The following is a 27,218-nucleotide window of genomic DNA, read 5'->3' on the forward strand; positions in this document are numbered from 1 at the left end:
TTAGTATTTTTAAAAATTTATTTTAAAAAATAACAATTGCAATGACATCAATGATCAATCACCTGTACTCCCCCTACTGTTGATGGCGGGAAAACCTTCTATGTAGTTGAGTCCCAAAGGAAAATCAAGACATTATTATCAGGCACCCAAAAGCCAGAAAATGCTGTTGGTCCAGTGGTATAGACACTGACATATTCAATGTACCAGTGTAATTAAAACATATATTTACAATTATCCTGCCAAAAAACAACAAAACACAAGAATTGAAATAACTGCATTAAACCAATTATTCATTCACTCACTTTCTGCATCTATGAAGTCATCACTAGTCACAAGGACAAATGAATAAAAGAACTTTTAGTAACAACAAAAAAAATCCAAACCTCAACCCACTTTGTGGGTTATTATGGTGTGCTAAAATAACCATAATCAAGGGCCATGAGTTAGTTGAAATGCAGTAACAAAATGACAACTGACGTATGTCATTTCAAAACTCAAATTCAGGAAAAAATAAATTCTGCAACAATATGAGGTTGGTATTACTATGTACAAACTTACACAAATAAATAGTATTTTAGAACTGCTGTTGGCTTAAGTACTAAAAATTAGGTCTGAGGAATTTCTTTCTGAACTCTGCATCTTAAAGACTCCTAAATAAACCAAGGGATATAAACTCCTCATTGTTTTTAGTAACCTATCATCTGAAAAACTTGGGGCTTACTGAATAAAATTAATATCTGAAACTCATGTAAAGAGCCAGAAGTTTCTAGTGAACCTACCAAAGCATCATTAGCCTCTCTCGATAATTGGAAGCCAGGACAGATGATTGGATTCCAGAACGAGGAAGATACCTCACTTCCTGCTTCCTTTGCATAGCTTTGTACCTCTATCTATTTCTACCATTACAATGATTTCCCTTTGTGGTGTTTTCTTCAGAGGGTTTTATATCTTTTCCCTCTTAATACAATTATTTAAAAAGAGCCAATCTTTACTCTTGGTATTTAAGTCAAACCCAGATGTTCTTCAAAAGAATTAAGTTTTCCTTCTTTGTTTCCAGAGAAGGCAGCAACTCTTCCGAAATATCATCTTACTTCTCCCAGGGTTTAACATGTAGAAAGAAAATAGATTTCTGAGGCACAATCCATTCTAGGAACTATGGCCTAGTTCCTGACACTGCAGGAATCTCATACCGCAGGCATCTTTATTTCCAGTCTGCAGTTTATCTCCAGAATGTGAAAACCTTTGTGCACAAGGCCCATGGGGAAAAGTGGGAAACAAATGGAAACTGGCACCAAAAAGTCAACAGCCATGGGAAGAATGAAAATGTTCACACAAAGCGCTCCAGGAGTGAAGCCAGAATCCACCTCAAGCTCTAGTGGGTAATCTGGAGTATGTCCAGGACAGCTTGACTGAACAGTGCTTTCCAGAAATTCTCAAGGACCAAATCTCAGACTTTTCCCTTTCCGAGCTTGTTAAAAGGTTACTGTAAATGTAAATTAGTCTCTTCATCTTAATGATCCATCCTAGGCATCCATCCACTGGAGAATCATGCTATATGACAACACATGGGTACACACTACTCTCTCTCTCTTCTTGTAGGCTTAAACACACACAAACCCTTCTATTTCCCAAATGCTGTCACACCAAGCCTATGATTGAAAATCTCTAGTTTGGCTCTCTGTTTAAGAGTTATTACAAATGTCCTCGGAACTTCAGCAGAGAAATCGTTGTACTGTTTTCTTCTCTACTTAGGAAAGGCAGTTTCAAGGTCCAATACCTTCTAAATTGTCTTAAAAATAGCCATAGTAAGAACTATGGTCCAGATGACCTGTGAACAGATGGACAAGCAGAACACAACTTGTCAAAGCTAAAAAATTCAGCAATTTATATTTTTAGTGCTTTAGTCTTTTATCATTCTATCTCCAGAATTAGATTTTTCTTGGTTGGAGTCCAAAAATACCAACCTATCATCTGGGCAGACAGATTCTTATTACCACAGATTAGATGAATGCATCTCAGAGAATTTATTGTTTCCATATCAGGAGATGGAACTTCCTTGCCTGGAAGTCATCTCTGAATACAAACTGTCCTTCACTTAGTCAGCCTGAGATCCCTCATTAGAGGGATGGATGATGTTTAGATTCCATGGGAAGGAGTGGGCTGCAGCTTCCCTGATTGCAGTTTAGGTTGAGAAGGTTGTTCTTCCCTGCTGAGATGGCTGGCTGGCTTCACCAGTCAACATAAGTGCTATGTGTGGTACCGCAGGGCTGGCATGGGTCCCTTGCATCATCCTAATCCATGAAATGTCAATGTCATCAATAGTCTAAAATAGGTCCTGACTGAAAGGGTGAGACAAAGGTTTGCAACTTCAATTTGCCAGATACCACTGCAATTATACTGAGCCACTTGTTAAAACTAAGTAGGTTTCTGTCCTGTAGAAAAGGGCAGAATGTGTTCATCAGTGTCCCATTGGAAGATCTGATCAATTTCCTAGAACAGTGAGAAACAGTGGCGAGGAACACGATCTTGCTCAGCTCCATCACATGGCCTGGGGTTAGGACACTCGGATGATCTGTGTCATTGCTTCTTCATCTGCTTGGTTTGGATCCTAGAGACAAAGAAAGTATAATAATGATTACAGTTCTTTGCAAAAGCAATAGGAAACTTGTGGCTCTCACTATATCACCAAGGGAATAGATACAACTTTGCCAAGTAAACCAAAAGGCCTGTAATGCACTGGAGTCTGCATACATGGATTAAAATGCAGCTCCATTAGGAAATAAGAGACAATAAACCTAAAAGGATTTAAAAGGGTTAAAAATCTGGCCTGGCACTCTATTATCAAACACTCCCGAGTTGATGGTGTATCTCTTTCCCAAGTACCTGTGTTATGCTTTACCCTTAAAGTTTAAGGGTCCTTAGAGGTGACTAAGAAAAAGACCCAGAGAAACCATGTCATGCTGTATTTTTGTGTCATTATTTTTTCATACTAAGCACTTAGCAGAACTAATTGACATTGGAATAGAAAGGACACTGAAATTTATTTACTTAAATGCAGTCACTTTGAAGATAAACCTGATGCCTGGGTGGATAAATTGATTTGAACTAGTCAAAAAGTTATTCAGGAGTCTAGCAAGCAAGGGCTAACTCCCAAATCTCTTGGATCCCATTTAATTTTCTTTCCACTGAACTCTGCCTGCTAGTTCTCACTTAAAACCTTAAGACAAGGATCAGTCTGTGGAAGCTTTTTCAATACTCCACGATAACTGCCTTTAGTTCTCTCACAACAAGGCTTTGAAGCCTCATGAGTCAAGGAAAAGTTGAAAGATTTCTGAAGGTGTAGGTCCAGAGCTGGGTCTTGATTAATGAATGAGAACAATAACCAGAGTTTACTGAGCTCTCACCATGCATTAGGTATACCACGCATTAAGCTAAGTAGGTGCCTAATATGGCTTACTGCATGAAATCCCCACAACATTCTTGTGAAGTATCAAACAGCACCCACTTTATAGGTGAAGACAATGAGGCTAAAAGAGGCTAAGTAGCTTTACCAAGGTCATACTGTTAGCACACATAATTAGGAATTCCTGGCACAATGACCATAGCTGGCATTCTGTATCTATATCCTGCATGAATGAGAAATGAGAAAAAAGGGACTGTCAGACTACAGGTAGAAACTAATAGCATAGGAGGAGTCAGTGCTCATATATGGGGACACTGGGGAATTCTAGTTTGACCGTTGAGAAGGGTGATGAGACAAAGTTGCTTAGGTGTAGTACAGAAGTAGTTTGAGATCTGACACAGTAAAATATGAGGAACCAGCACGTATCCTTGAACGGGAGCCTGAAATGATTAAAAAAGCACTATCTTATAAAGACCGATTTGACAATAGTACAGGTGGAATGTGATGGTCACACAGAATGAAGTATCTATCAGTAAATGAGGGGACTCCATTAATTCGACAAACATTTACTGAGAGCTTGTTCTGGACAGGGCATTAGCTAAGAGCAAAACAGTCCTCTACCCTCTACACAGCTGATAGTCTAGTGAAGGAGACAACCACTGCACAATTACATAAAACAATTAAACTATTATTACACTCTAAAGAAAAGGAAGATGGGAAATAATGGGGTAAAAAAGATCTACTCTAAATAGAGTGGGCTAGGGATAGACATTTGGATTTAAACCAAACCTAAAAGATAAGGAGGTATCCATGAGGTTGGGAGTGAAAAGCTTTACAGATTGGCTATTTTAAAGATAAAGGTCCTAATGGCAGGAGACAGACCAATGAACAGTATAGAAAGAGCATACAGACCAAGGAATAGGAGGAAATGAAGCCAGAGGCAGGCAGGAGCTAGATCATGCAGGACTTTACTGTCTACGGTAAGCACTTTGGATTTTAGTCTAAGTGCCAAAAAAAGAAAGGGCGGGAGTGGAAGGGGTTTAAACAAGACAATGACGTGATATTATATACATTTTAAAAAGATCACACTAAGATGTGGATAATGGAGAGGAGCACAGAGTGGTAGAAGGGGGACGAGTAGGCAGCTGTTATATTAATCAAAACAAAAGAGAGGATTAGACCAGGCTGAGAGCAGGTGGAAAGGAAAAAAGTTAACTGATTCAGATATATTTTAGAGGTAAACCAAGAGGACTTCTTCAAAAATTGGACAATTCTAGCTTTAGTAACTGTGTGGATAAATGTCACTTGTTGAGATGAGTGACTGACTGGTTTAGGCATTAAAAAAAAAAAAATGAGTTCTACTTTGACGATTGACTCAGAAATGTCAGTAAGATAAAATCACAGAATCAGATGTAAAAACCAGTATAATATAGTAGTTACAAAGTCCTGGAATTATACTGCCTGGCTTTGAATTTCAGTTGTACCATTTTATTAGGTAGTTTACCTTAGGCAAACTGCTTAACCTCTCTAAATCTCAGATTCAGCTATCAAATGGAAACATTCTTACCTCATAGGGCTTGTAAAGATTCAGTGAAAAAAAAAAAAATGCTTATGAAAGTGCTTAACATATTGGCTGGCACATAGCAGTTAAGTGTTTGCTGCTGTCTTTTGAAAATCAAGAAAAGTGAGAATTTCAAGAAGGATTTAATAACTGACAAAGATCAGGGGGAAAAAGGTCACTGGATTAAAGACCTTTAGTGTTTTTAAGATGAAAGGGAATATAAGAGACACAATGTTGCATTCAATTTTAAAAATGTCATCAGTCCCTAATGTGAAAATAATAAGAGGACACTGCAAAGGCTTCTTTCTACCCAAGAAAAACAAGGCAATAAAAAGAATGAAGGGTATTAAGTCTTCTTACCTGCATATGAGGACTATCCTTTTCCTTTGGGGAAAAAAATCGTCCACCTTCACCACGCTTCCGTGCCATGGCATGACGGTGCCGAGATTCATGCAGGTATTTCTAAAACAAAAGGTATTTCTAAAACAAAAGAAATAAAACCATTCCTATCCTTATTTGCAGGTAAGTGTGGCCATGTAATTAAATTCTGGCTGAGATGTATGGAATTCCCCGAAAGCTTCCTTAAAAGAGAGGTGCCTTTTTGTTCCCTTTGCTCCTAGGCTGGAGCCCAAGCAGCCTACTTGGACTATAAATAGCACACTTAAGAATATTAGAAGAATAAGATAGGAGGAGAATGAGTTTGACTACTGTGGAAATGCGCTACCTGCCCTGGACTTCTTTTATGTAAGAAAAAAGATCTTATTTAAGTCATTGTTATACTTTTGTTTTTGTACTAACTTGCACAAAAGACAACAGCTTTCACCTGCCCTCAATTGTTTGGAAGGTGCCCAAGGAACAAACCATATAAAAGGTAATTCCAAAAGTAGAAGGTATTCTCTTCCTGTATCCTTCCCAAATATAGACATACCCTTCTTTCCTTTGGAATTTTCCCTTCTGCCTCTAGTTTGGCCCGGGCTTGCCTCCTCTTAAGTATGCGGTGGTACTGTTTGGCATTCACATAGAGAGGCTCTTCTTCAAGCATCTCTGCCCCAGGTAGAGGGATTCTTTGGATAGCAGGCACAGATCCGGCACCAGGCACCATCTGTGTGAAGAGAAAACTAGAGTTTTTTAAATAGTAACATGACATACGGACATAGGAAACAGTTTTCTTTAAAAAAAAAAAAAAAAAAAATCACCTTTATTGAGGTATAATTTAGATACTATACAGCACCTATTCTTTTTAATTTAACTACGATACCTTTACTTAACTGTTAAATATTTATTAGTATTTACACCTCAGATTTTTTCATTTTTTTCAATTATAATTGACATACATTATACTGATTTCAGATGTACAAGTTATTAGACATTTATATAATTTCCAAAGTGATCACCCCAATAAATCTAGTACGTACCTGACACCAGTTATTACACTAGTTTCCTCATGCTATACTCTACATCCCCATGACTATTTGTTAATTACCAATTTGTACCTTTTATTACCTTCATCTTCACTCATTCCTCACCCCCAATCCAGCAACCATCAAAATACTCTCTGCATCTGAGTTTGTTTCTGTTGTTTATCCTGTTCTCTAGATTGCACATATAAGTGAAATCATGACATCTGCCTTTCTCTGACTTACTCCAATCAGCACAATACCCTCTAAGTCCATCCATGTTGTTATAGATGACAAGATTTCATTCCATTCTATGAATGAGTAATATTCCACTGTATGTATATGTACCACCTCTTCTTTATCCTTTCATGCACCATTGGATACCCAGGTGCCTTGAGGTCTTAGCTATTGTAAATAATGCTGGAATGACATGTGGATGCACATGTCCCTTCAAAGAAGTGTTCTGGGGCTCATTTCTTTGGATAAATACCCAGAAGTGGGATTACTGGGTCCTTCTTTGTCTCTGGTTAGACCTTTTGTTTTAAAGTCTATTTGGACTGGCATTAGTATTGCTACGCAGTTTTCTTTGTTACATTTCCGTTTTTATGAAATATCTATCCCTTTACTTTCATCTGTGTTTTCTGATCTGAAGTAAGTCTTTTGTAGGCAGCATACAAAAGGATTGTTTCCTTATATATTCGGCCACCCTATTTCTTTTGATTGGAGCATTTAATCCTTTTACCTATAAAGTAATTATTGACAGATATGTAGTTGCTGCCATTTTATTATTATTTTTTCATTTTTATTTTTTCTTCTTCTTCTTAAAGTCCCTCTAACATTTCTTATAATACTGGTTTGGTGGTGATCAACAACTTCAGCTTTTTCTTAAAGGTAAACTCTTTATCTGTCCTTTAATTCTCAATTATAGCTTTGTTAGGTAATTTTGGTTGTAGGTCCTTGTTTTCTATCACTTTGAATATTTTGTGCCAGTGTCTTCTGGCCTGCAAAGTTTCTGTGGAGAAAATCAGCTGACAGTCTTATGGGAGCTCCCCTGTAGGTAACTGCTTTTAAGATTCTGTCTTTATTTAACCTCTGGCATTTTAATTATGATGTATTTTGGTGTGGGCCTTTTTGGTTCATCTTGTTTGGGACTCCCTGTACTTCTTGGGCTTATATGTCTATATTCTTTGCCAGATTAGGGATGTTTTCCATCATTACTTCTTCAAAGAGGTTTTCAATTCCTTGATTTCTCTCTTCTCCTTCTGGTGCCCTATGATGCAAATGTTGGTAAACTTGATGTCCCAGAGGCCCCTTAAATTATCTTTTTTTTCTCTTGTTGCTGTTCTGATTGGATGTTTTCTGCTACCTTATCTTCTAAATCGCTGATTTGATCCTCTGCTTCATCTAATCTACTGCTGATTCCCTCTAATGTATTATTTCAGTTACTGATTTCCTCATTTCTAATGGGTTATGTTTCTTATCTCTCTGTTGAAGTTCTTACTGAAATCACTGAGCATCCTTATAACAAGTGTTTTGAACTCTGTATCTAGTAGATTGCTTGTCTACATTTTCTTTCTTTTTCTGTTCTTTCTCCTCATTTTGGTTGCCTCCCTGTGTTTGTTTCTATGTATTAGTGAGAGCTGCTATATCTCTGGTCTCAGTAGAGTGGGCTTATGTGGTTAAGTGTCCTATAGGGCCCGGTGGCACAGTCTCCCTGGTTACCTGAGCTGGGTGTGCCATGAGTGTCCCTTCTATGAGTTGTGTGTGCCCTCCCATTGCAGTTGAGCCTTGGTTGCTGTTTGCATGGCAATGGGAAGGAAAGACCCTCAGGCTGACTGTGAAAACTGGCAGTGACTACAGTAGGGAAGCTGTTGTGCAGGGACTGACCCTACAAAGCAGGATTTGCTTTAGCAGAGCTCTGGTACAGAGCTGGGTCTGCTGGGTCTGTCATTTGTGGAGGTGGCTGGGCCGGGTGGCACTCCAGCTCAGCCCAAAGTAACCACTGAGCCTCTTGGGAGGGGCCCCACTGCAGGCCAAGTTCAGATGCTGCCTGTGCCCTGCCCAGCGCCACCTGGCAAGAGCCACAAAACAATACACAGATGTCTTCCACCAGTGCTTGCTTGGAGATGCCTGGGAGGGGTTAAACTGAAAATCGAGACTGGCTGCCACTAGTACCTGGCTTCAGGCTGCTTAGCAAGAGGTACGGGGCATGCCGAGGCCAGATGCTACTTGTTTGGGGTTTGTGAATCTTTGCAAGACTTCAGGAAATTCTGCAGCAAGAGCACAGACAGGCCATTTTATGGAAAAGCCACTGGAAGTGGCTTGGGTGGACCCACAAGTTGGTGGGGCAGGGTTTTGGGGAATCATCTAGGTGGGGCACAACCAGTGTTAGCCAGGTTGATGGAGACTCCGATGTGGCAGTTGTATGCAAGGAGTGGGGAGGGCTCAGCAAGGAAACAATGCTCTCTAACAGTGCTTCTGTTTGGGAGAAAGCTGCCCCTCAAGCCCTTAATCCAAAGCCAGACAATTCGGTTCCTCCTCTTACGTCCCTGGCACCTTTCCAGTTGCTGCCCCAGTGCTCGAGTGAGTCTGTCGGCAAGTTAACGTGCAGGGCCTTCCTTTAAGAGGAATGCCTGGGACCCTCTGTCTCACTAAGTAACAAATTCTGTTTGTTTTCACAGTCAGAAGTTGTGGGGACTTGTCTTTTTGGTACTGGTGCTTCGGGCTGAGGGGCTTGATGTGGGACTGGGACCCCTCATTCCTCTAGAGCACCTCCACAGCCAAGATACCCCTCCTGATTACCTACCACCACACAGAGGTGTGGGGCCAATCCATTCAGTGTCTCCACCCCTCCTACCACTCCCTATGAGGCTTCTTCTGTACATCCTTAGTTATAGGACTTCTGTTCAGCTAGACTTCAGGTGATTCTCAATGATGGTTTTTCTGTGATTTAGTTGTAATTATGATGTGGTCGTGAGAGGATGCCAGCACAGCATTTATCTACTCCATCATCTTAATCAGGAAACAGTTCCTTGATCCCTGATAATCTATTTTCTTCGGAATGTTAAAAAGAGTAGCTTTTATAGGGTGCTCAGTGAAATGCAGTTCCTAGGAAACATTTACATGAAATGTCTGCATTTTAAACAAACATTCCAGATGATTATGTCAGAGGAGGCCCAGGAATTACACTAAGAACTGACATAACCAGGTCCAAATTCTTGTCAACTCTCGGCTCCATTTTCTAGGGATGTCTGATGCCATCTAATGGTCAGGAACAGTAACCGTAAGACAGTAAAACAGTACAAAAGGAAAACAGGTACAAATTTACTGTGCTACTACAAATGCCTATAGTCATTCAACTAATTTAATTAAATAGTTAGCTTACTATATAATTCAATCCTAATTTTTCTAAACCAACAAAAATACAACACAGTACTACATTTATGAGGCAAGAGGTTAGTCTCCTGTGCCTCACTCTCTCCCCAACTGTAACAAAACTGAATGTCTGTACTGTTTCTTCTAGTGATTTCCTCTACCTCTGTGCAGGCTTCTACTACTTAATTTTTAAACTAACTATTTTTAAGATGTGCTGACATTCTATTTGTACGTATAAGGATATAGATTTCACACACACAACCCAACAACTCTCCTTCTCTATCTTCCCAACGTATTTATATCACACATAATTTGGTTTCTTTGATTATAATCTTTCTAATTTTTAGCTTACTTCTTATTTCATCCACTACAGACAATATATTTTCCAATTCGCAAAGATTAGTAGTCTAACACTCTCTTCATTATTTGAATTCTTCCAGATAACATAAAAACAGACATTTACATCTGTTTAACCAGTGTCATATCTCCATCACTGAGAATACTAATGATACATACTAGGTACTCAGAATGAATTTACAGTTTGTTGTAACATTTATTGTAAAAGTAGATCTCTGTAAATGTCTTAAGGATCGATCTCAACCCCAGGAGGTCAACATTATAAATAAGCTTTATGAGAGACATCAAATTGCAAGTTCAAGAATTTTTCAAAGACAGAGATAAACAGAAAATTAAATTACAGATAAAAATAGTGAGCTGAAGAATCCATTTTCTTACCATGACCATTCCTCCTGAATTGACCACATTGCCTGCCACTGGTAGTGTCACAGTGACAGTCCCTTGTCCACTGCTGGTTGTATTGGTGTTGGCTCCTGTCTGAACAATCTGGGCTCCTGCCAAACTGGCTGCTGGGATGGTGATCATGCCTGAAACAGGGACTGTAACTTTAAGAAAATAAAACATAAAACAAAGAAAAAACAGGTACACAGAAAGGGAACACAGTTAGTCCCTCTTCTATCTGGCACATGCTCATTCACCCTGGGAAAACATACTAAACAGCACAAGGGGAGAAAAAGCACTCACCCATTCTCTGCCTGGTTTACTATATAAAAACCAAGTAATCAATCTTTGAAATTCTATTAACTATCTGGGTTCCAGTTCTGAATAAATCTATCATTGAAATGGATACTTTCCTGGGCATTACAATAATAGTTTTCAATGGATGGTAAGACAGTTTGGAGGCTTCCCCTTCTATGGGTCAGTCTGACTACAGCTATACCCACTGTTTCTGTGCACGTGAACCGCCTGCTTCAGGATGAAGATTTCAATAACTTATAATCTGTTTTATCCTAAACTGACAATGAACCAGCCAGTTGCAGGACTAAAACAAAATTAAATCAAGCGCTACACATCCTCAAACTATCAACCCTTGAGGTTGTGCTCAATCCCATGCAGGTCCCCTTCTGAGTCATATGAGAGCATCTTGTATATTGCTAAGTTTTAATCACAAGTCAAATCTTTAGTCACAGAATCTAACTGAGATATTCTTTTAGATTTAACTACTTGATGAATCATTCCGAAAGTTCTCAAGTTCAGTTTGAGCCATCTCCCTCTCTCTGAAATACATTCTCTTCTCAAGCCATATTTTATCTCTTTCTTCTTTATGTATCATCTATTTCTGGAACATATCTCTATTAAGGCTCTACATTATATTTATTTGTTCACATGCATGCCTCACTTACTAGAACACCTTTGAGAAGAAAGCTCTTTTTTTCTTAGCAAAGTGCTATATAGTAGACATATAATAAGTCTTTCTGAAATAAACAATGAAGTGGCCCTGAGAAAAACAAAAAAACTCTAAACAGCGATGATATCCCAGATGCCAATTTGACTTCTGATCTATTTCTCCCAACAAAGTAACTCATTTCCAATCTCCTAGGAATTAAAGTTTATACAATCCCTAGGACTGATCTTTTAACCACTGTAGGAACTACTGGTTAATGAAATCAACATTGGTCATGTATTAGTGACAAGGAACCAATAATCAATGAAGACTTAGAGGAAATCTTATTTTGTGCTCAAAATTATGTCATGTTGAGGTCACTACAAAATTTATGAAGCAGTCATTTGCTCAATGGATGAAAAGGGTGTCCCCCAAAGTCCCACAGAAATGAATGAGCACACTTACCTTGCTGGAGAATGGTGCCATCTGCATTAACTGGCTGATAGACAATGGTCTGCCCTTCAGCAGTCTGTGCCACTTGCTGCCCCTGCACAGCAATCTGCTGCTGTGTCTGCAGGAAATAAATCATGACACATTTAACAGATTCCAGATACCACAAAGAAAAGGACCATGTAGTCCTTTATATATTAAAAAAAAAAAAAAAAATTCTGATGGTTTTCTCCATTTCTACTATATGTGAAATATTTGGCACAGCTATCTGACCCTTCCAAATCAGCTGTGCTCCTGTGTTCACAGAGCTCGTGCAATTACCTGGGTCTGGCCAGCAGTGACAGCTGTCTGGGGCTGCTGGATGATGATCTGCTGGGTCTGGCCCTGCTGACCCTGCACCTGCACAGCCTGCCCACCCTGGATCTGGATCTGTCCAGGTGGGACCAACTGAATCTGTGAAAGAGAACATGAAGAAAGGTTAGTACCCCACTGACACTGGTTTCTTTCAGTCCTGGAGTGTTAGTCGCCCAAATTCCTCTTGAAAGCAGAAAATGCTACGAAGAGGAAAAAAGACAGAAGTCTTGTTCTGCTTTCTATTATATGAGAGATAACTTGTTTTCCACTTATGAAACAAAAAGAGGAATTCAGATCACTGTCTGGATACTGGATGATATTAAGTAATCAATGTCAGTTATTTTTAAAGCTTGTTCATTTAAAAGTACATTCTGAAGTATTTTTTACAGATAAAATGATATTTTATATATTAGAAATAATTTTTGAGAGAGTAGCAGAATACAAATGAAACTAGAAAGAAAACTGATTATGTGTTGATTACTGTTGATAGGTATGGTGATTCATCACACCACTCTTTTTTGTCTACGTTTAAAGTTTTCTATAATAAAATGTTGAAAAAAATTAAGTTATTTCTAATTTCCAACTCTAAGCTGGGATTATATAAATATGTATACAAGAAAGCCTTAAACACACAGAAAAGTAGAGACTATTGTATCAGATACTCCTGTAGTCACCATTCATATTTAACAAGTTAACATTTGCCGTATTTGTCATTTAACATTCCCTTCCCAACTAAAAGGTAATCACTATAGTAAAACTGGTGACACCCCTTACAGAACATATTTTATACATGTATATCCATAAAAATACATAATACTGCTTTATATTAAAAAATTTCATATAAACAGCACCGTATTTTATCTTTTTACAGTCAGTATTGTTTCAAAGATATAGCCAGCTGAAATAGAATTAGTTCATTAATTTATTTGGTGTAAAGTACATTAAGTAATTATAATATAATTTATTAATCTACTATCCATGGTTTTTGGCATCCAATGGAGGTCTTGGAACATATTATCCAAAAATAAGGTAATATGTTTCTTGAATCTATTTCTTGGGTCTCTACTCCAGGTCCATGGGATCTTAACCTAAAACTATATGTAAAATTTTGCATATATTTGGACAACTGCATCTTTTCTAAGAAGGGGGCAAAGGTTTCCCTGGAATGCTAAAATAGAGGATGCAATCTAAAAAATGTTAAGTACTCTTCTAAAAGAAATGGTTGTTCAGAAAACACTGATGAGAAGTGACCTCTTATAAAAAAGAACTGAAACCTTAAGCATTCTGAGAAAGGCTATGGAATCTGACCTAGAGCCTTATATACATTAACAGAAAATAATTTTTCCAGGATGGTTTGATTAGTTATGGTCTTGCTTGGAGGAATGAGAATAAACAACCCTGCCTAAACTCTTAAAGGCTCCATATACACATACATACACACACACACACCCATAAAATCACATAATTTAGAGCTGTAATGAACCCTAGAAATCATCTGATATAAACTGCACTTTCGAATGAGAAAACTGACAAGCAAATGACTTGGCCAAGATTAGAAAGCTTTTAATGGCAGACCTGAGAATCAAAGTCAGGTCACTACACTTCCAGTATACTGTTTTTAGCACTATATCACACTGTCCATTTAAGAGTGGAGAGGAAGGTGTGGCAAGGGGGGTTGGAGAGGAGGCAATGAGGAAGGACAGAAATAAAACAGCAGTGTGAAATAGAGTAAAGTACACATACTGGAATATATTTATAGCTTCATACATTTATGCATGGAGAAATGTGGAAACTATTTTTAATTCTAACTACAACTCTATCATGGCAAAAATGTGCCAACAGCTTTTAAATATATACAATGCTCCTACCCCTTAACAAAACAATCCCTCCACTCCAAACAAATTACTCTAAAAATGAATTCAACTGAAAAATAAAACTATCATGCTCAAATACATTTATAGTAACCTTACTATAAAAGCAAAAAAAAAGACAAAAAGAAAACTAAATACAGTCTGCAAACTGTAAATTCTGATTCATCAAACTGATTGACCATTACAAAGGAATTAAAAAATAAGAAAATCATGTGGAAATAATTTTACAAAAAGAAAAGCAAAATAAAAACAAAACTACATGCATGGTACAGTGGTGCCCAAAAAGTATGTATAACAACCACAGGGAAAACGCAAAAATTAAAAGTTTGATTTATCAAATAATGTGATCATGGCTGTTTCCCCCCCACCAACTAATATGTAATTCCTCCAGAAAAACGAAAACATTAATGTGATCATTCTGTTAAAATAAAATATATACATATAGTAAAAAGTCAATAATTCTTCCTCATCCTCATTTCCATGCTAACAAACACGTACACCTATAGGATTTTGGCTATTACTTACAAAGATGAGATCAGTTTATATTTCTCTGCAAATTATTTTTTCCCATGTCACCCCTTTTAACAACATAACATTCCATGTATGAATATGATATATCTTACACAACCATTTCCTTACTCTTATTAATGGACATTCAGGATACAAAAAAATGTTTTGTTTTTTTTTGCTGATACAATGCTGCAATAAATGTTTTTGTATATTTCTTCCTATATAGCTATGCTTTTCTTCCAATAGGATAGATTTTCAGAGATGGGACAGGTAAATCAAAGGTTTATATATTTAATAGTGAGATGCCTTTCCATAATGACTTTAGAATTTAAAATTACCAAAAATAATGACTGTTTCCTCTTCTCCACACTCACTGTAGAACTGGGTATAATTATTCTTTTTAATTTTTGCCAAATTGATAAAAAATTCCTAATTTTAAAATTTGATGCCAGAGTTGTATATAACATTCCTACATCCTTCTTTTAATCTCTTCTACATCTTTGTCTTGTTTACCTTTATTTTCTGCTTCTGAATCAGTCTTTCCAGTGGATTTATATAATTTCTTATTGATCTGTTTAAAGAATCAGCTATTATTTACCCTTTCTACATTTTTGTTAGTTTTCTACTTCATTAATTTTAACCTACTTTTTGATCATTTTTTTCTTTTCCTCACTTAAGATATATACTATTCATTTATTTTCAATTTTTAAAGAAATAAAGTATTTAAGGTTATAAATTTTGCTCTAAATACGATGTTAGGTGTGTGCAGTGGGTATGGACTAAAGGTTTTCTTTTTTATCATTTGCTAGATAACTCAAATTATAAATTAAATGGAAATGTTGGTGAAGATGTGGAGACTGCAAACTGGTATAGCCACTTTGGAAAACAGTATGGAGGTTTTTCCACAAAAAACTAAGAACTGATCTACCATATGATCCAGCTATCCCTCTACTGGGTATTTACCTCAACCAAAGACTTGAAAACTCACATCCGAAAAGATATTTGTACACCAATGTTCATAGCAACATTATTCACAGTGGCCAGGACATGGAAGCAATCGAACTGTCCTACGATAGATGACTGGCTAAAGAAGCTGTGGTACACATATACAATGGAATATTACTCAGTCATAAGAGATGAAAACTTGCCATTTGCAACAACATGGATGGACCTTGAAATAATCATACTAAGTGAAATAAGTCAGACAGAAAAGGTTGAAAATCACGTGTTATCACTTATATGTATATACGCCTAAAAGCAACAAGTGAACAGAACAAACAGAGACTCATGGATATGGACAATGGACTAGTGGTTACAAGAAAGGAGGGGAAAAGGGAAAAAATAAAATAGGCAAAAAAAAAAAAAAAAAAAAAAAAAAAAAAAAAAAAAAAAGAAGAAGAAGAAGAAGAAGAAACAAAAGAAAATTTCCCATGGCAAATAAAAAGGAAAAACTAGTTTGTGATATTGTGTAAGTTTATTGTCAAATATTAACCATTTCAATAAATAACCATTACAAATTTTTTTTAAAAAGTTCCCTTCTCCTTTTTTTTTGTTTGTTTTATTATTATTATTTTTTTTAGTATTTTTGTCATGCAAGACTTCTGGACTCTGTCAAATGCTTTTTCTGCATTAATTGCGATGATCATGTGTGGTTTTGCCCTCTTCATTCTATTAATGTGACTATGAGATAATAGAAACTATATATATTTATTGGTCTCTGCCCCCAGTTCCTGGCAGAGCTCCTAAAACCCTTGCAATTCCCTAAACACACACACGCACGCGCACACACACACACACACACACAAAATAGAAAGAAATGAAAAAGGATAATATTTCTGACCAAAACCAACAATATCCAAAGCAGAATTCCCTCCCTCAGTGAGCAGAAGTGCCAACAAAGGTCACACTGAGGATTACTTTTATTAAACCAGATTCTCAACTCTTGGTATTCTTTACAATGATTAAAAATCATGCCTAATTAGTTCTTACCAGAGAAGTACACTTTCTGTACAGTTCTGCTTTATCACTGGTACTACAAAGGTGGAATAGCAACTAAATGCGAATAGAGAATAGGAAGCAATTAAATGCAATATCAACTGTTAAACAGTTTGTAATAACTATTCTTTAAAAACTTCTATACTGATATTGTCGAAACGCTTTTTTCATACCACTCACCTGCTGCAAACCCTGTGTCCCAGATACAGGTACTTGCATGATGGTTTGACCTTGTCCACCAGGGACAGCCTGCACCATGATGGGTTGGCCTGTTGATGTGATTAACTGGCCTCCACTGACCTGTACCATTAATGGCTGCCCCTGGACCTAGAACGAAGGAAAATGAGAACAATGAAATAACATTAAGATACAAAATGGTTTTACTAAAAGACAATCACTGGAACTATTTCTCTGCCTTGCTAGAGGGGGAAGAGTTAGGAGAGACTCTAAGAAAATAAGTCTCAAGTACTTATCCTCAGGTTCTGTCTTCTTCAAACATCTATGGTATCTGTGACTAAAGGCCAACCTTACTCCTTTAAAGTCAGACATAATGGAGTATATCCAGACTTTGGGAAGTCTCAAGAGACGTAAGATATTTGTCACCAAATACAGGCTAAATCCACGAGAAGCACTTGATCAAAATGTCAAGACTAACATTCAAGAGACTAATATTCAAGAATGGTATCTAGTAAGGGCTGAAGATAAGACAATGAGAGGGGTAGCTGATAGTGTTGATGATGGTGAGTTCAAGTTCTAAATAACCTGGAGGGAGTAAATCGAACTATACTCAGCAATGACTCCATGAGGCTGGGTAGCAAGCAGCTCTGGAATCTTATGTAGAAGATCCTTCTCCCCATAGCTGCTCAAGCATAAATGAAATGTACATCTTTTACCCTCTTCACTTTACTCTGAGAATTCTAGTTTGGCTGTTTAAAGAGCCCACTAGTAAAAACTGCCTAGAAATATTTTCTGGTCAGTTTACAGCATCTGTGGTGAAATTCTTCGCACTGGAAGCAGTTATTTTAAATTTAAAAGAAGCGTTGACAAATATGGAAATTATAAAGAGCACTCGCATATACTAAAAAACTCCCAACTTTCAAGCTCCCATGAATAAATGGAATACTCTAAGAGCCAGGACATTGGACATTGTAAGTGCTCTGTAACATATCAAATCCCAATATACCTAGCTAATAGAATGCCTTCTAGAAGCCAAAAAACAAGTCATTTTAAAAGTGAAATGGTATAGTCAACAGAAGAGCTAGAAGTCCAAAACATTCATTATCAGATTCTATCTTTGTTTCGAGGAATTATTTGTAACAGAACAAAATATTCGTATGACTAAAAATTCACTCAATGTCAGTGAAAGTAGGTTCAAATAACAGAAATTAGTTAAAGGACCGATCACTCCTAAAGGAGATTAGATAGATATTAAGCAACCCTCCAACCAAAATGTATCAGAATGTTTAGGAATGTTCAAAACCCTAGCTTTTGTTAGACTGTTCACTGAGAAATTCCACTTTACTTTTAAGGACTTTACAATCTGATTCTCATGATTTCTCCTTCCCTTAGCTCCCAATCCTAAATAGAATTCCCTTTGCTATACCAATGTCTGCATATGCTCTATAAGGAAAGATTTTTCAGAATACTTATTGCACAAATACCTGAAAGAACTATTTACAATTTTCCAAAATAATGAGACCCCTAAGGAGCAGTTTCCATTATTTCCATAAAGTGTTTCTACTTCTTTTAAATAAAATCTACACAGGTAAAAAATACAAATTTTAAGGCATAACTATTAATAATTTTCTGGCTAGCCATCATCTTAACATCTCCACTATTAACATGCTAAAAATGCACATGATAAACTATTTGAGACTCCAAGGAGCCCTCTATATTTACAACATGATTACAAGGACACATGCATCAGACAAGAAGCCATACAGTTAAGAGCATGTTACATTCCCATTCCACAAGTGGTTAATGACAATACTGTTTTACATATCAATATATGAAGCATGAAAAACATAAATTACAAGCTATTGAACTCTGAGATTCCAATATAGTTTGGAATAACCTACAAGCTTAGCTTCTTTCAGCCTAATTTAGGTTCAGAATTAGCTGTATATCACCATCAAACACTATAGGTGGCAGATGTGGGGGTGGGGCTGAAAGGGTAAAATAAAATGATTACAATAACGGGTAGTTAACTGTAGGATGTTTAGCAGCACTAGCAATAAAGTGAGATGTGAGTTCTACATTCCAAGTCCTACTTTGAATCATTTCCATTCAATGGTGAAAAAAGGTAGGGTATCCAAATCTTGCCAGTTTCTCAAAAATATGGTCATTTTAGTCAAAGAAACCTACAGATACAACAAAGACTATAATTAGGAGCTTATACTCCTAATTATATACTTATGATATTTAACTTGGCTATACATAATGGAACCGCATTGCTTAAATAAGAATTCTTATAGTGGCTACAACACCTAAGACCTACAGAAAGCATATCCTACTTATGTCCAACCAAGAGGTATGGTATAATCTTTGCATATCTAATAAGACAGATCACTACTTCCCCAGGAAAGGTAGTAAAAAGGCAACAGTTAAGAGATTAACAAAATTTAGTCATTAGATAAACCTTGCTAAATACAATAATTATTTTGCAGCTGATCTGCCCTTTTAATAAAAAATAAAGCACAATCCAGCCCTAATATGCATATTTCCTCTACTATTATACAAATTCATGAAATTTTACCATCCAATCTGATTAGAGTTTGAGCTCTAAATAGGTTCTAATGTCACTCATAAGAAATTCTTCTTGTCACTTATACCTCTTCTTTCCAAGGCATTCCCAAAGAAACACACACTAGCCAAATACAATTTTCAGAAAATTGACACTGGGGTCACTATATGACTTGACATGAAACATTAGAAAACCAGCATGTTATAAGCCTTAAAGACAAGTTAGCATCAAAGACATGCAACTAATTTTGCCATTCCTCCTTGAGAACCTACCACAAACAGCACCAGACATGAGGAAAGGAGAAGTTCATGCAGTGCTTACAGAGAATCAGAGAGGGCACCACTACCTGGAGGGTCTGGACTTGCTGGCCTGAGGCGGATGCCACCTGGGCCTCAGTCTGCAACTGGACAGCAGTGACACCACCCTGCTGCTGAGAACAGGAACAGGAAGAGCTTGAAATGTGTCAGGAAGAAAATGTATGGTTCAAGACATGAGATACCTTACCTCTTATAGGAGAGGGAGTGAGTCGTCTTTCAACAGCCCTACCCTATACAGGGCTGTGAAATTGCACAGACTCCCTATACTGAAGCTGTTTTATTGAAAGTAGTAGGATTAAAGATATTAATTAGCCCTTTGTCCCCAGGGTGGAACTCAAAACACACTTCTGTGACTCAGAAACATCAGAACAGTTGTCATCATTAACAAAAAAATTTTTAACACAGTCCTCTTCAGAAATAGGAATTTGGTCCTTTTACCTACAAAGTTATTTTAATGCTCTTTTTACTTCCTCAAATGAGTTCATAAGAACAAAGGTTTTAACAGCCTTGAAGCTACAATGAAGAATTTCTGGGGCTTAAATGCAATCACTAGAAAAAAGAACAAAGCAATCATTGTGAACCAAAATCGTTTTCATGAAGTCACTGCCCTGATGTCCCAAAACTAAGATTACTTCTACTCAACTGGACTACCTTAGAAGCAATATTTTTATGTCCTCTAATGGCAAGGTCTGACAGTAAAAGAATTCACCCACCAGGGCACTGGTGTGGATGGAAGGCCCTTTGTGGAATCCTCTTTACTAAGGCAACTGAAGGAAGCTGCCAGAGCCACAGCAGCTGTATGGAAAGAAAAGCCGGCAAGGAAGTTTAAATAATTATTCTCTTAATAAAGAGTAGCTTCTTCCTTTGATCATTAGATAGGACAACTCACCATCAAAACTTCCCTTGCTCTCTCTACTAACCATTTTTCTATATTATTTAAGTTCCATTTTGGAAACAAAATAGTCCCAATTTTGGCTTATGGTGAAATTGTTGCATAATAGATGTCTTCTAGGGAGAAAAATGAAGTTTCACTAAAATAAAGCCAGGTATAAAGCATTAGAAAATATAAACTGTATAAATTCAAGAAAGCACCAATTTAATTACGAATAAACCAGGAGCCAGGAATTCCTTTCTAATATGTGCTTATCTAGAAGAGTGGCTGTCTATTATCCTCATGGTAAACTAGAACTTTTCAGAATAAGCACTGTGGTGGATCAAATCAAAGAACAGTGGATTCCTTGGAAGCTGACTATCTTGGTTTATGTATTGTGGCCAAAGCCTTACTAGATCACAAACTAGCTTAATCAAGAAGAAAAACAATCAAATTGAATCCATAATAAAACAAAACTTCCATCTGAAAATAGACTAGGTGTTTTAACTTTTAATAAGATAAAAGGGGCAAATTACTATTAAACCAGGCTCAATAAAGAGCGATCATGGACTGGACACAGAAAACAGGAGAAAAAGTGCAACAAATTCAATCTTCAAAAAGTACTTCAGCACAGTCTTCGGACTCATTATATGTAAGATCTGGTACCTCAAATAATTCCCCAGTTGAGTAGTGCTGTTATCAGATCCATTGCTTTGATGTTCAGAGCAGTTTTATTTCCATACCTGCTGCTGAATCTGTCCAGCTTGTACAACAATCTGCTCTGTTGAACTATTGCTGTTTGCTGTATACTGCTCCATGGTCCCTCCAAGTTAGAATACTGTACACGGTGAATTTCACACTGGAGATCCTAGAAGACTGCAAGATGCACTCTTATTAGAAATGTTGGGAAAGAAACAAGATTGTCAATAAAGGCCTTGCCGGATAACTAACCTTGATAACTTATTGCTGTACTTTATTTTATTTGCATGAAATCAGGATAAGATAACAAGAAATGTTTATATTCGGTATCATTTTTAACTAAGATTACATGGCACAATCATAATAATATCATAAAGTAATTTCATGTTTTAGTAAACAGTTTTAGCCATTTCTTATTGGTAACTTTACTTTTCAATACTACAACCTGTAGAGCAACACTTATACCTTTGAAATAATAAGCTACAATAACGCTTTACTACAAGGCTTATTTAACACTGATTTTCAGGTCTGCACACATACTTTAGAGAATAAACAGTTTAACTTGTAACAAACATTTGTTGCCCACAAAACTCTTGTTTATCCATCACATACAGTAAGCAATTTAAAACTTATTATTTAGTAAGTTATTTACTAAAGCCTGAAGTCAAACATTTTACTTATCAAAATCTCTATTAAGTAGTGCCAAGTAAGAAAGTCCTAGAAGATGATTTAGGAATTTGCATTTTAATCCAGAGCAAGAAATAAAAAAGAATTATAGTAATGGCAAAATGATTAAATGTTAGATAAAGGAAAAATTTTAAATGACATGATTTTCTCTACAAAGAACTTGTTTCCCCCAGTCTTGAGTTTGAATGCCTAAAAATATGCCACACACCCTTAATTTTAACTTCTTAATATGGCAATTTTCAAATATATATAACAGTAGCGAGAGCATTAAAATGAACCCCCCTAGCTGTCACCCAACTTCAACGATTCTCAACCCACAGTCAATCTTATTTCACATATCTCATCCACTTTCCACCCAACCCTGGATTATTTTGAGGCAAATCCCAGACACCATATTATTCTCCAAATCCAAAAATCCTTCAGCATCCAGCTCTAAACAGTAAAGATTCTTTTGTCTTCATTTTATTATGACATTGTCTCCACGTCATTTCAAATATTAAAAAATTAGTAAGTCCTTAACATCATTAACTATTTAGCCAATGTCCAAATTTACCATTCTCCTACACTTTAACAGTTAAAGACTCCTTCCTTTTTGAAATAAGGACACAATTAGGTAAATAGAAATGATATCTGAGAACCTTGAAAAAAGACTTGATCAAAAATTTAAGGGTATTCACCTTGGAAATATGGGGGAGGTATGGGTATATACAGACAAAATAGAGTTAAATCTTTTTCCTCAATTTTTCTCCAGATCTTCATAAATTCTAAAATTCGAATGATGAAATTATGTGAGCTAAGCTGCACATTACAACAGCAAAGCAAGGCACCACTTTCCATAAATCCACATGTGGCAGATGAGATCAATCACTTGTGAGGTATCTCAGTATTGTGTGAAAGAAATCAAAATATATTCAAGTATATGCTCAAATATTTAGGAGGAAGTGTACTGATGTGTAAACTTTACTTTGAAATGTATAAAAAATAAGATAGATTATTGGATTAATGAGTGGAAAGATGGAGATATCTGATAAGGCACGTATGGTCAATGTTAATGGTAGATTCTAGGTGGTGGGTACACAGATGTTTATTGTAAAATTCTTTCAACTTCATGCTTGAAAATTTTTATACTAAAATGTTGGAAGAAAAAAACCCAACAAAAATTAATCAAGCTTATCACTCATAACCAAAATAGTATGTAGTTTAAGAGTATAAGAGCCACAAGTGACAGGTTGACTATGCTATCATAGTCATCTGGTCATACGGTCCTCCAACTCACTACCCTTGTTCTAATGAAATGCTCATCAGGCAAATATCTAACATCATTTGGATCAGCAACACAAGTAAACTTGATAGTTATTTTTCATTGCACACTGACAAACTGCCTTTCTGATTTTTACACCAGTTTCTTCTGAATTGGTTGACTGAGTGACCTCCAAAGAGATACTGGGAACAGTATAGAAAATTTGTTAGGTTTTCAGCCAGACCAAGTGGCTCTGCCAGGGAAGTAACTGGTCTTCTCTAAACTCTTTATTTTGTCTCTAAATGCAGTACACACAATACACTCATGTTTCTAAACTAATTAAATTAAAGAATTAAGGGTTATGATACAAAAAACTGTATGTGATTTCATTTATATGAAACCCTGAAAAGACAAGAGTAATCTAGAGACAGAAAACAGGACAGTAGTTCCCTAGGACGGGAGAAGTGGTGGGAGGTGGGGGAGGTAAAATTGGGAGTTTGATTGGGATAGAACACCTGGAACTTTCTGGGGTGATAAAAATGTTTTATATATTCATTGTGGTGCATAGGTGTATAAATTTGTAAAAAATCACCAAAATATAAACTTAAAATGATTACTCTTTCCGTCTATATCTCAATAAAGTTGATTTAAAAAATAAGGTTTATGAAGGAATGTCCTCTTTATTTCAACACTTCCCCAAACCCAAACCCTCTTACTATATGAGATTCTTTCCTAGATTAATTTCCAGAAATTTACAACTTACTCAAAGAGCATGGAAATTACTAATAAATGTCATGAAGATTCTCCTAACTAGTTTAAATTTAAAAGCATTTAAATACACTTTGAAGGGTAAAAAAGGAAGCAGCTTCAAATCTAACAGAAATTCTCTAACATTAATGTAGAAGGTGATTCAGCTGGGAGCATATTGAGATTGTTAATGTTGAGTACTGTACTGCAACTGGCTTCAGCAAAGCCATATGTTCCTACTACTGTGAGCTTCAGTTAGCAGAACTGCAGTAAAATCTGACACTGTCTTTCCTCAAGTGCTTCTCTGCCCAAGATTCTGACATTAAGTCAGCCATATTTAGTCTGTCTAGCTCTTGCTTCTAACTCAGTTTCCAATGCTTTTCCCTCAGAGACTGTGTGTTTATTCTGGCTAGCATGAAAATTTTATTCCTCCCACTTCAAGATGCAGAACCTGAAATGTAGCTAACTACTAGGAACTCATTCTACGTGAAACCATACACATTTCAAAGATAAAACTTCCATAAAGTCAACTATAAGCATGTGAAAAGCCCCTCAAAATTACCATATTTGACCATCGCTATCAGGAAAAGCCTAGAATAGTAGCTTTCAAACTTCTTTGACCACATGCACAGTAAGAAACGCATTTCGTATCACAAGTCACTGCACATGTAACATATTAAAGAGTTTTTAAGTTTTGCAAAGGAGTAAAAATCTGCACTGGAACCCTAAGAGGAACACAGTAATACGGGAGTTTGGAGGATAGAGATTTCTTCCAGCTGGAGATAGATAAAACAAGGAAGGCTTCTGGAAAACATGGCATCTGATCTGGTCTTAAGTACAAGAAAGAATAATGTATGTGTGATGATGTGGGACGGAGGTGGAGTACTCCAAATGAAGAGCAAACATAAAAGAAGGGCAAATTTCTGCATATAAACAGCAAATTAAAAGGTCCCTTTTTTTAGTCAAGTGACTAGACAGAGGTCACACTACTCTCAAAATTCCAGGTAAAGTTCTTTTGCAGACAGGTGGAGGCTCTAAAAGTGTTTAACAACCACAACAAAAATAACCTTTACAATGTGTAGCAAAAGTGGTGGTTTTAAAGTGATCAGATATATAAAAGATATATAAATGCTTTTTAAAAAAAACTAAGACACACTGCCACATCTATTAATGTAGATAAGAATTAAATGAATTTTTAAAAATGACAATAAAAAAACTCATTCTAAAAAGTGAAAATGAAAACTGTCTCCCAAGTTTTAGTAGTAGAAAGAACACTGGTCTAGGAGTTTTCTGAAACGTACCACCAGTTGTATGACCTTAGTAAACGTGATTATAAAAATGGGCACCATATACCAAAGCCTACTCTCTATGTGCTAGGGGCTGCACTAGGTACTTCACATAAGTAAAAAATGTGAAAGTCCTAGGGAAAAAACTTCCTTTCTTCCCTCAAGGAAACCAGCCACTGTTACGGGATAGAATCCCACAAGTCAGAAACTTGTTTTTCCAACCTGAGAAAATATTCTGTATTAAGATGTACAAGTGCTTTTACCAACTGGGCTGTCCAGCCTAAATAAACTCTCACCACTACTGCCCAATGCCCTATCCTATCTTCCTCCTCAGGCACACAGAACAATTTGGTGCCTGAGCTCATCTCTTCTGTGAGCAATGCTCTTCTATTCTTTCTTGTCGGAAAAAAATCCCATCACCCTTCGAGGCCAATCAGTGTGGCTATGTTAAGCCTTCCATCGAGGCTGCTGGTACTTCACAGGACTGAACTTGGCCCCATTATAGGACTAACAGTTAGGTAGGTATTAATTAGCTGTTAACATATCAATCACCACCAGGCAGGGAAGGTTCTTATTTACCTCTACCCACTCTCTTCGAGCACACAGACTGATGCCTGGTACATACTAACTGCTCCATACTTGGTTGTCAACGGAGATTTCTTCTCACCCTAACGAAAATCCCACATCTGATGAAGAAATGTTAACATGGAAAGTATATGAGAAAAAAATAAATAAATCAAGAGGTACACGTTCAAAGTGACACACAAAAATGGAAGAAAAGGGAGGGAGAGCTCACGAAATGAGCAATGGATAAGACCAACAATATGAAAAGCAAGTTGTGCAGCATCCAGGAAAGGAATGTTCAGGGCCAGCAATCTTCCAAGAGTGAGGTTCCCGGAACCGAATGGACTGGCCTTAGCGCCCAAGGAAGAAAGGGAGACCGCTTGGTTGAGCTCCAAGACTGAGGTGTGCGGTTCTGCCCTGGCGGGCGGAGAGGAGAGGAAATGACGAGCCAAAAGTGGGTGGTAACGGAGCCGGGCCGGAGACCCGGGCCAGGCGTGTTGGGAGGGGCGCAGTGGGGCAGCTGGAGTGGGCTCATTGATTGACTCCCCCCTACCCCAGCCAGAGAGACGGCGTGGGCGGCCCCGCAAAGCGCCGAGCTAGAGGCAAGCGGGGCGGCCCCCTCCCCACGCCGCACTCATGGCTCAGTGGCCGCGGCACGCTTCTTCCCTAGGCCTTCCTGCCGACCCAGGAGGGCTGCAGACAGACCGAACCAGCTCTCGGAGGACTGGGGACGCGGGACCCGCGAGGGGGTGGCGAGAGGGGGGTTTCCCGTCCCAAGGGCCGGAGCGTGGAGGGTGCAAGGGCAGACTTAAGTGTGAGGTCAGAACGACCAAGAGGGGAAACTGCCAAGGCGGGCGCGTGTGTACCTGAGTGTAGGGGCATTCATGGTAGACAAGCCCGCCACTCTCGAGCCTAGGGCCTAAGAGTCTGGGGAACCGGGACGCATCCCCAACTGGCACTGTCACCATGCAAGGGTCTGGACCCCAAGGTGCCGGCCCCCGGGGGCGCCATGTCTGCGCGGGGCGGCCCCCTGCAGGCCTCTGCCGGGAGTGTCCCGCGGCGCTCGCAGACTCCGGGCCGGGGCCGCCAGCCGCCCCGCTCGGCGAGGCTCAGCTCGACTCCCGGGGCTCGACAGGCGCCTGGGCCTCTCCTGAGTGGTCAGCGAGACCCGCCAATCGGGGCGCTGGGGCCGGCTCTGGGCCGCTGGATATTGGCTCCTCACACTCACCGTGCCTCGCTCCCCCGGTTCGCTGCCCGCGCTGATTGGCTCCAGTACCGGACTCCGAAACCCAATCAGAGGCTCCAGCCGCCGCTGCCGCCGCCACTGCCGCTGCCTCGCAAAATGGCGAACCCGAACAAAGGGGAATCGGGCCTCCCTCCAACCGCCTCCGCGCAGGCGCCTCTGAGACCACGCCCCCTAATCTCCTTTGGGCTCACCCCATTCCCAGTTGAAAGAGCACTGCGCAG

The 27,218-nt window shown here is 38.1% G+C and overlaps 1 protein-coding gene across 11 annotated transcripts; it reads right to left on the reverse strand.

The window, feature by feature from the left end:
• Nucleotides 1-4: 4 nt before the first annotated feature.
• Nucleotides 5-27,174, reverse strand: NFYA (nuclear transcription factor Y subunit alpha). 11 transcript variants are annotated; one of them, XM_039854555.1, is made up of 11 exons: nucleotides 26,618-26,890; nucleotides 25,767-25,873; nucleotides 21,272-21,404; nucleotides 19,684-19,770; nucleotides 16,778-16,924; nucleotides 12,189-12,320; nucleotides 11,883-11,988; nucleotides 10,472-10,638; nucleotides 5,893-6,066; nucleotides 5,325-5,426; nucleotides 5-2,608 (listed from the first exon to the last, which is right to left on the reverse strand). In XM_039854555.1, exons 3-11 carry the CDS (start codon nucleotides 21,344-21,346, stop codon nucleotides 2,555-2,557), a joined length of 1,044 nt encoding a protein of 347 aa, XP_039710489.1. In that variant the 5' UTR covers nucleotides 21,347-21,404; nucleotides 25,767-25,873; nucleotides 26,618-26,890; the 3' UTR covers nucleotides 5-2,554. The 11 variants fall into 11 exon arrangements, with proteins under 11 accessions (XP_039710489.1, XP_039710493.1, XP_039710490.1 ...); XM_039854559.1 differs by lacking the exons at nucleotides 25,767-25,873; nucleotides 26,618-26,890 and adding an exon at nucleotides 26,980-27,174 and having other exon boundaries at nucleotides 19,687-19,767; XM_039854556.1 differs by lacking the exons at nucleotides 25,767-25,873; nucleotides 26,618-26,890 and adding an exon at nucleotides 26,980-27,174 and having other exon boundaries at nucleotides 19,684-19,767.
• Nucleotides 27,175-27,218: the final 44 nt, after the last annotated feature.

This window comes from Pteropus medius, unplaced genomic scaffold (assembly GCF_902729225.1).
Source record: "Pteropus medius unplaced genomic scaffold, Ma_sr-lr_union100, whole genome shotgun sequence".
Classification (NCBI taxonomy): domain Eukaryota; kingdom Metazoa; phylum Chordata; class Mammalia; order Chiroptera; family Pteropodidae; genus Pteropus; species Pteropus medius.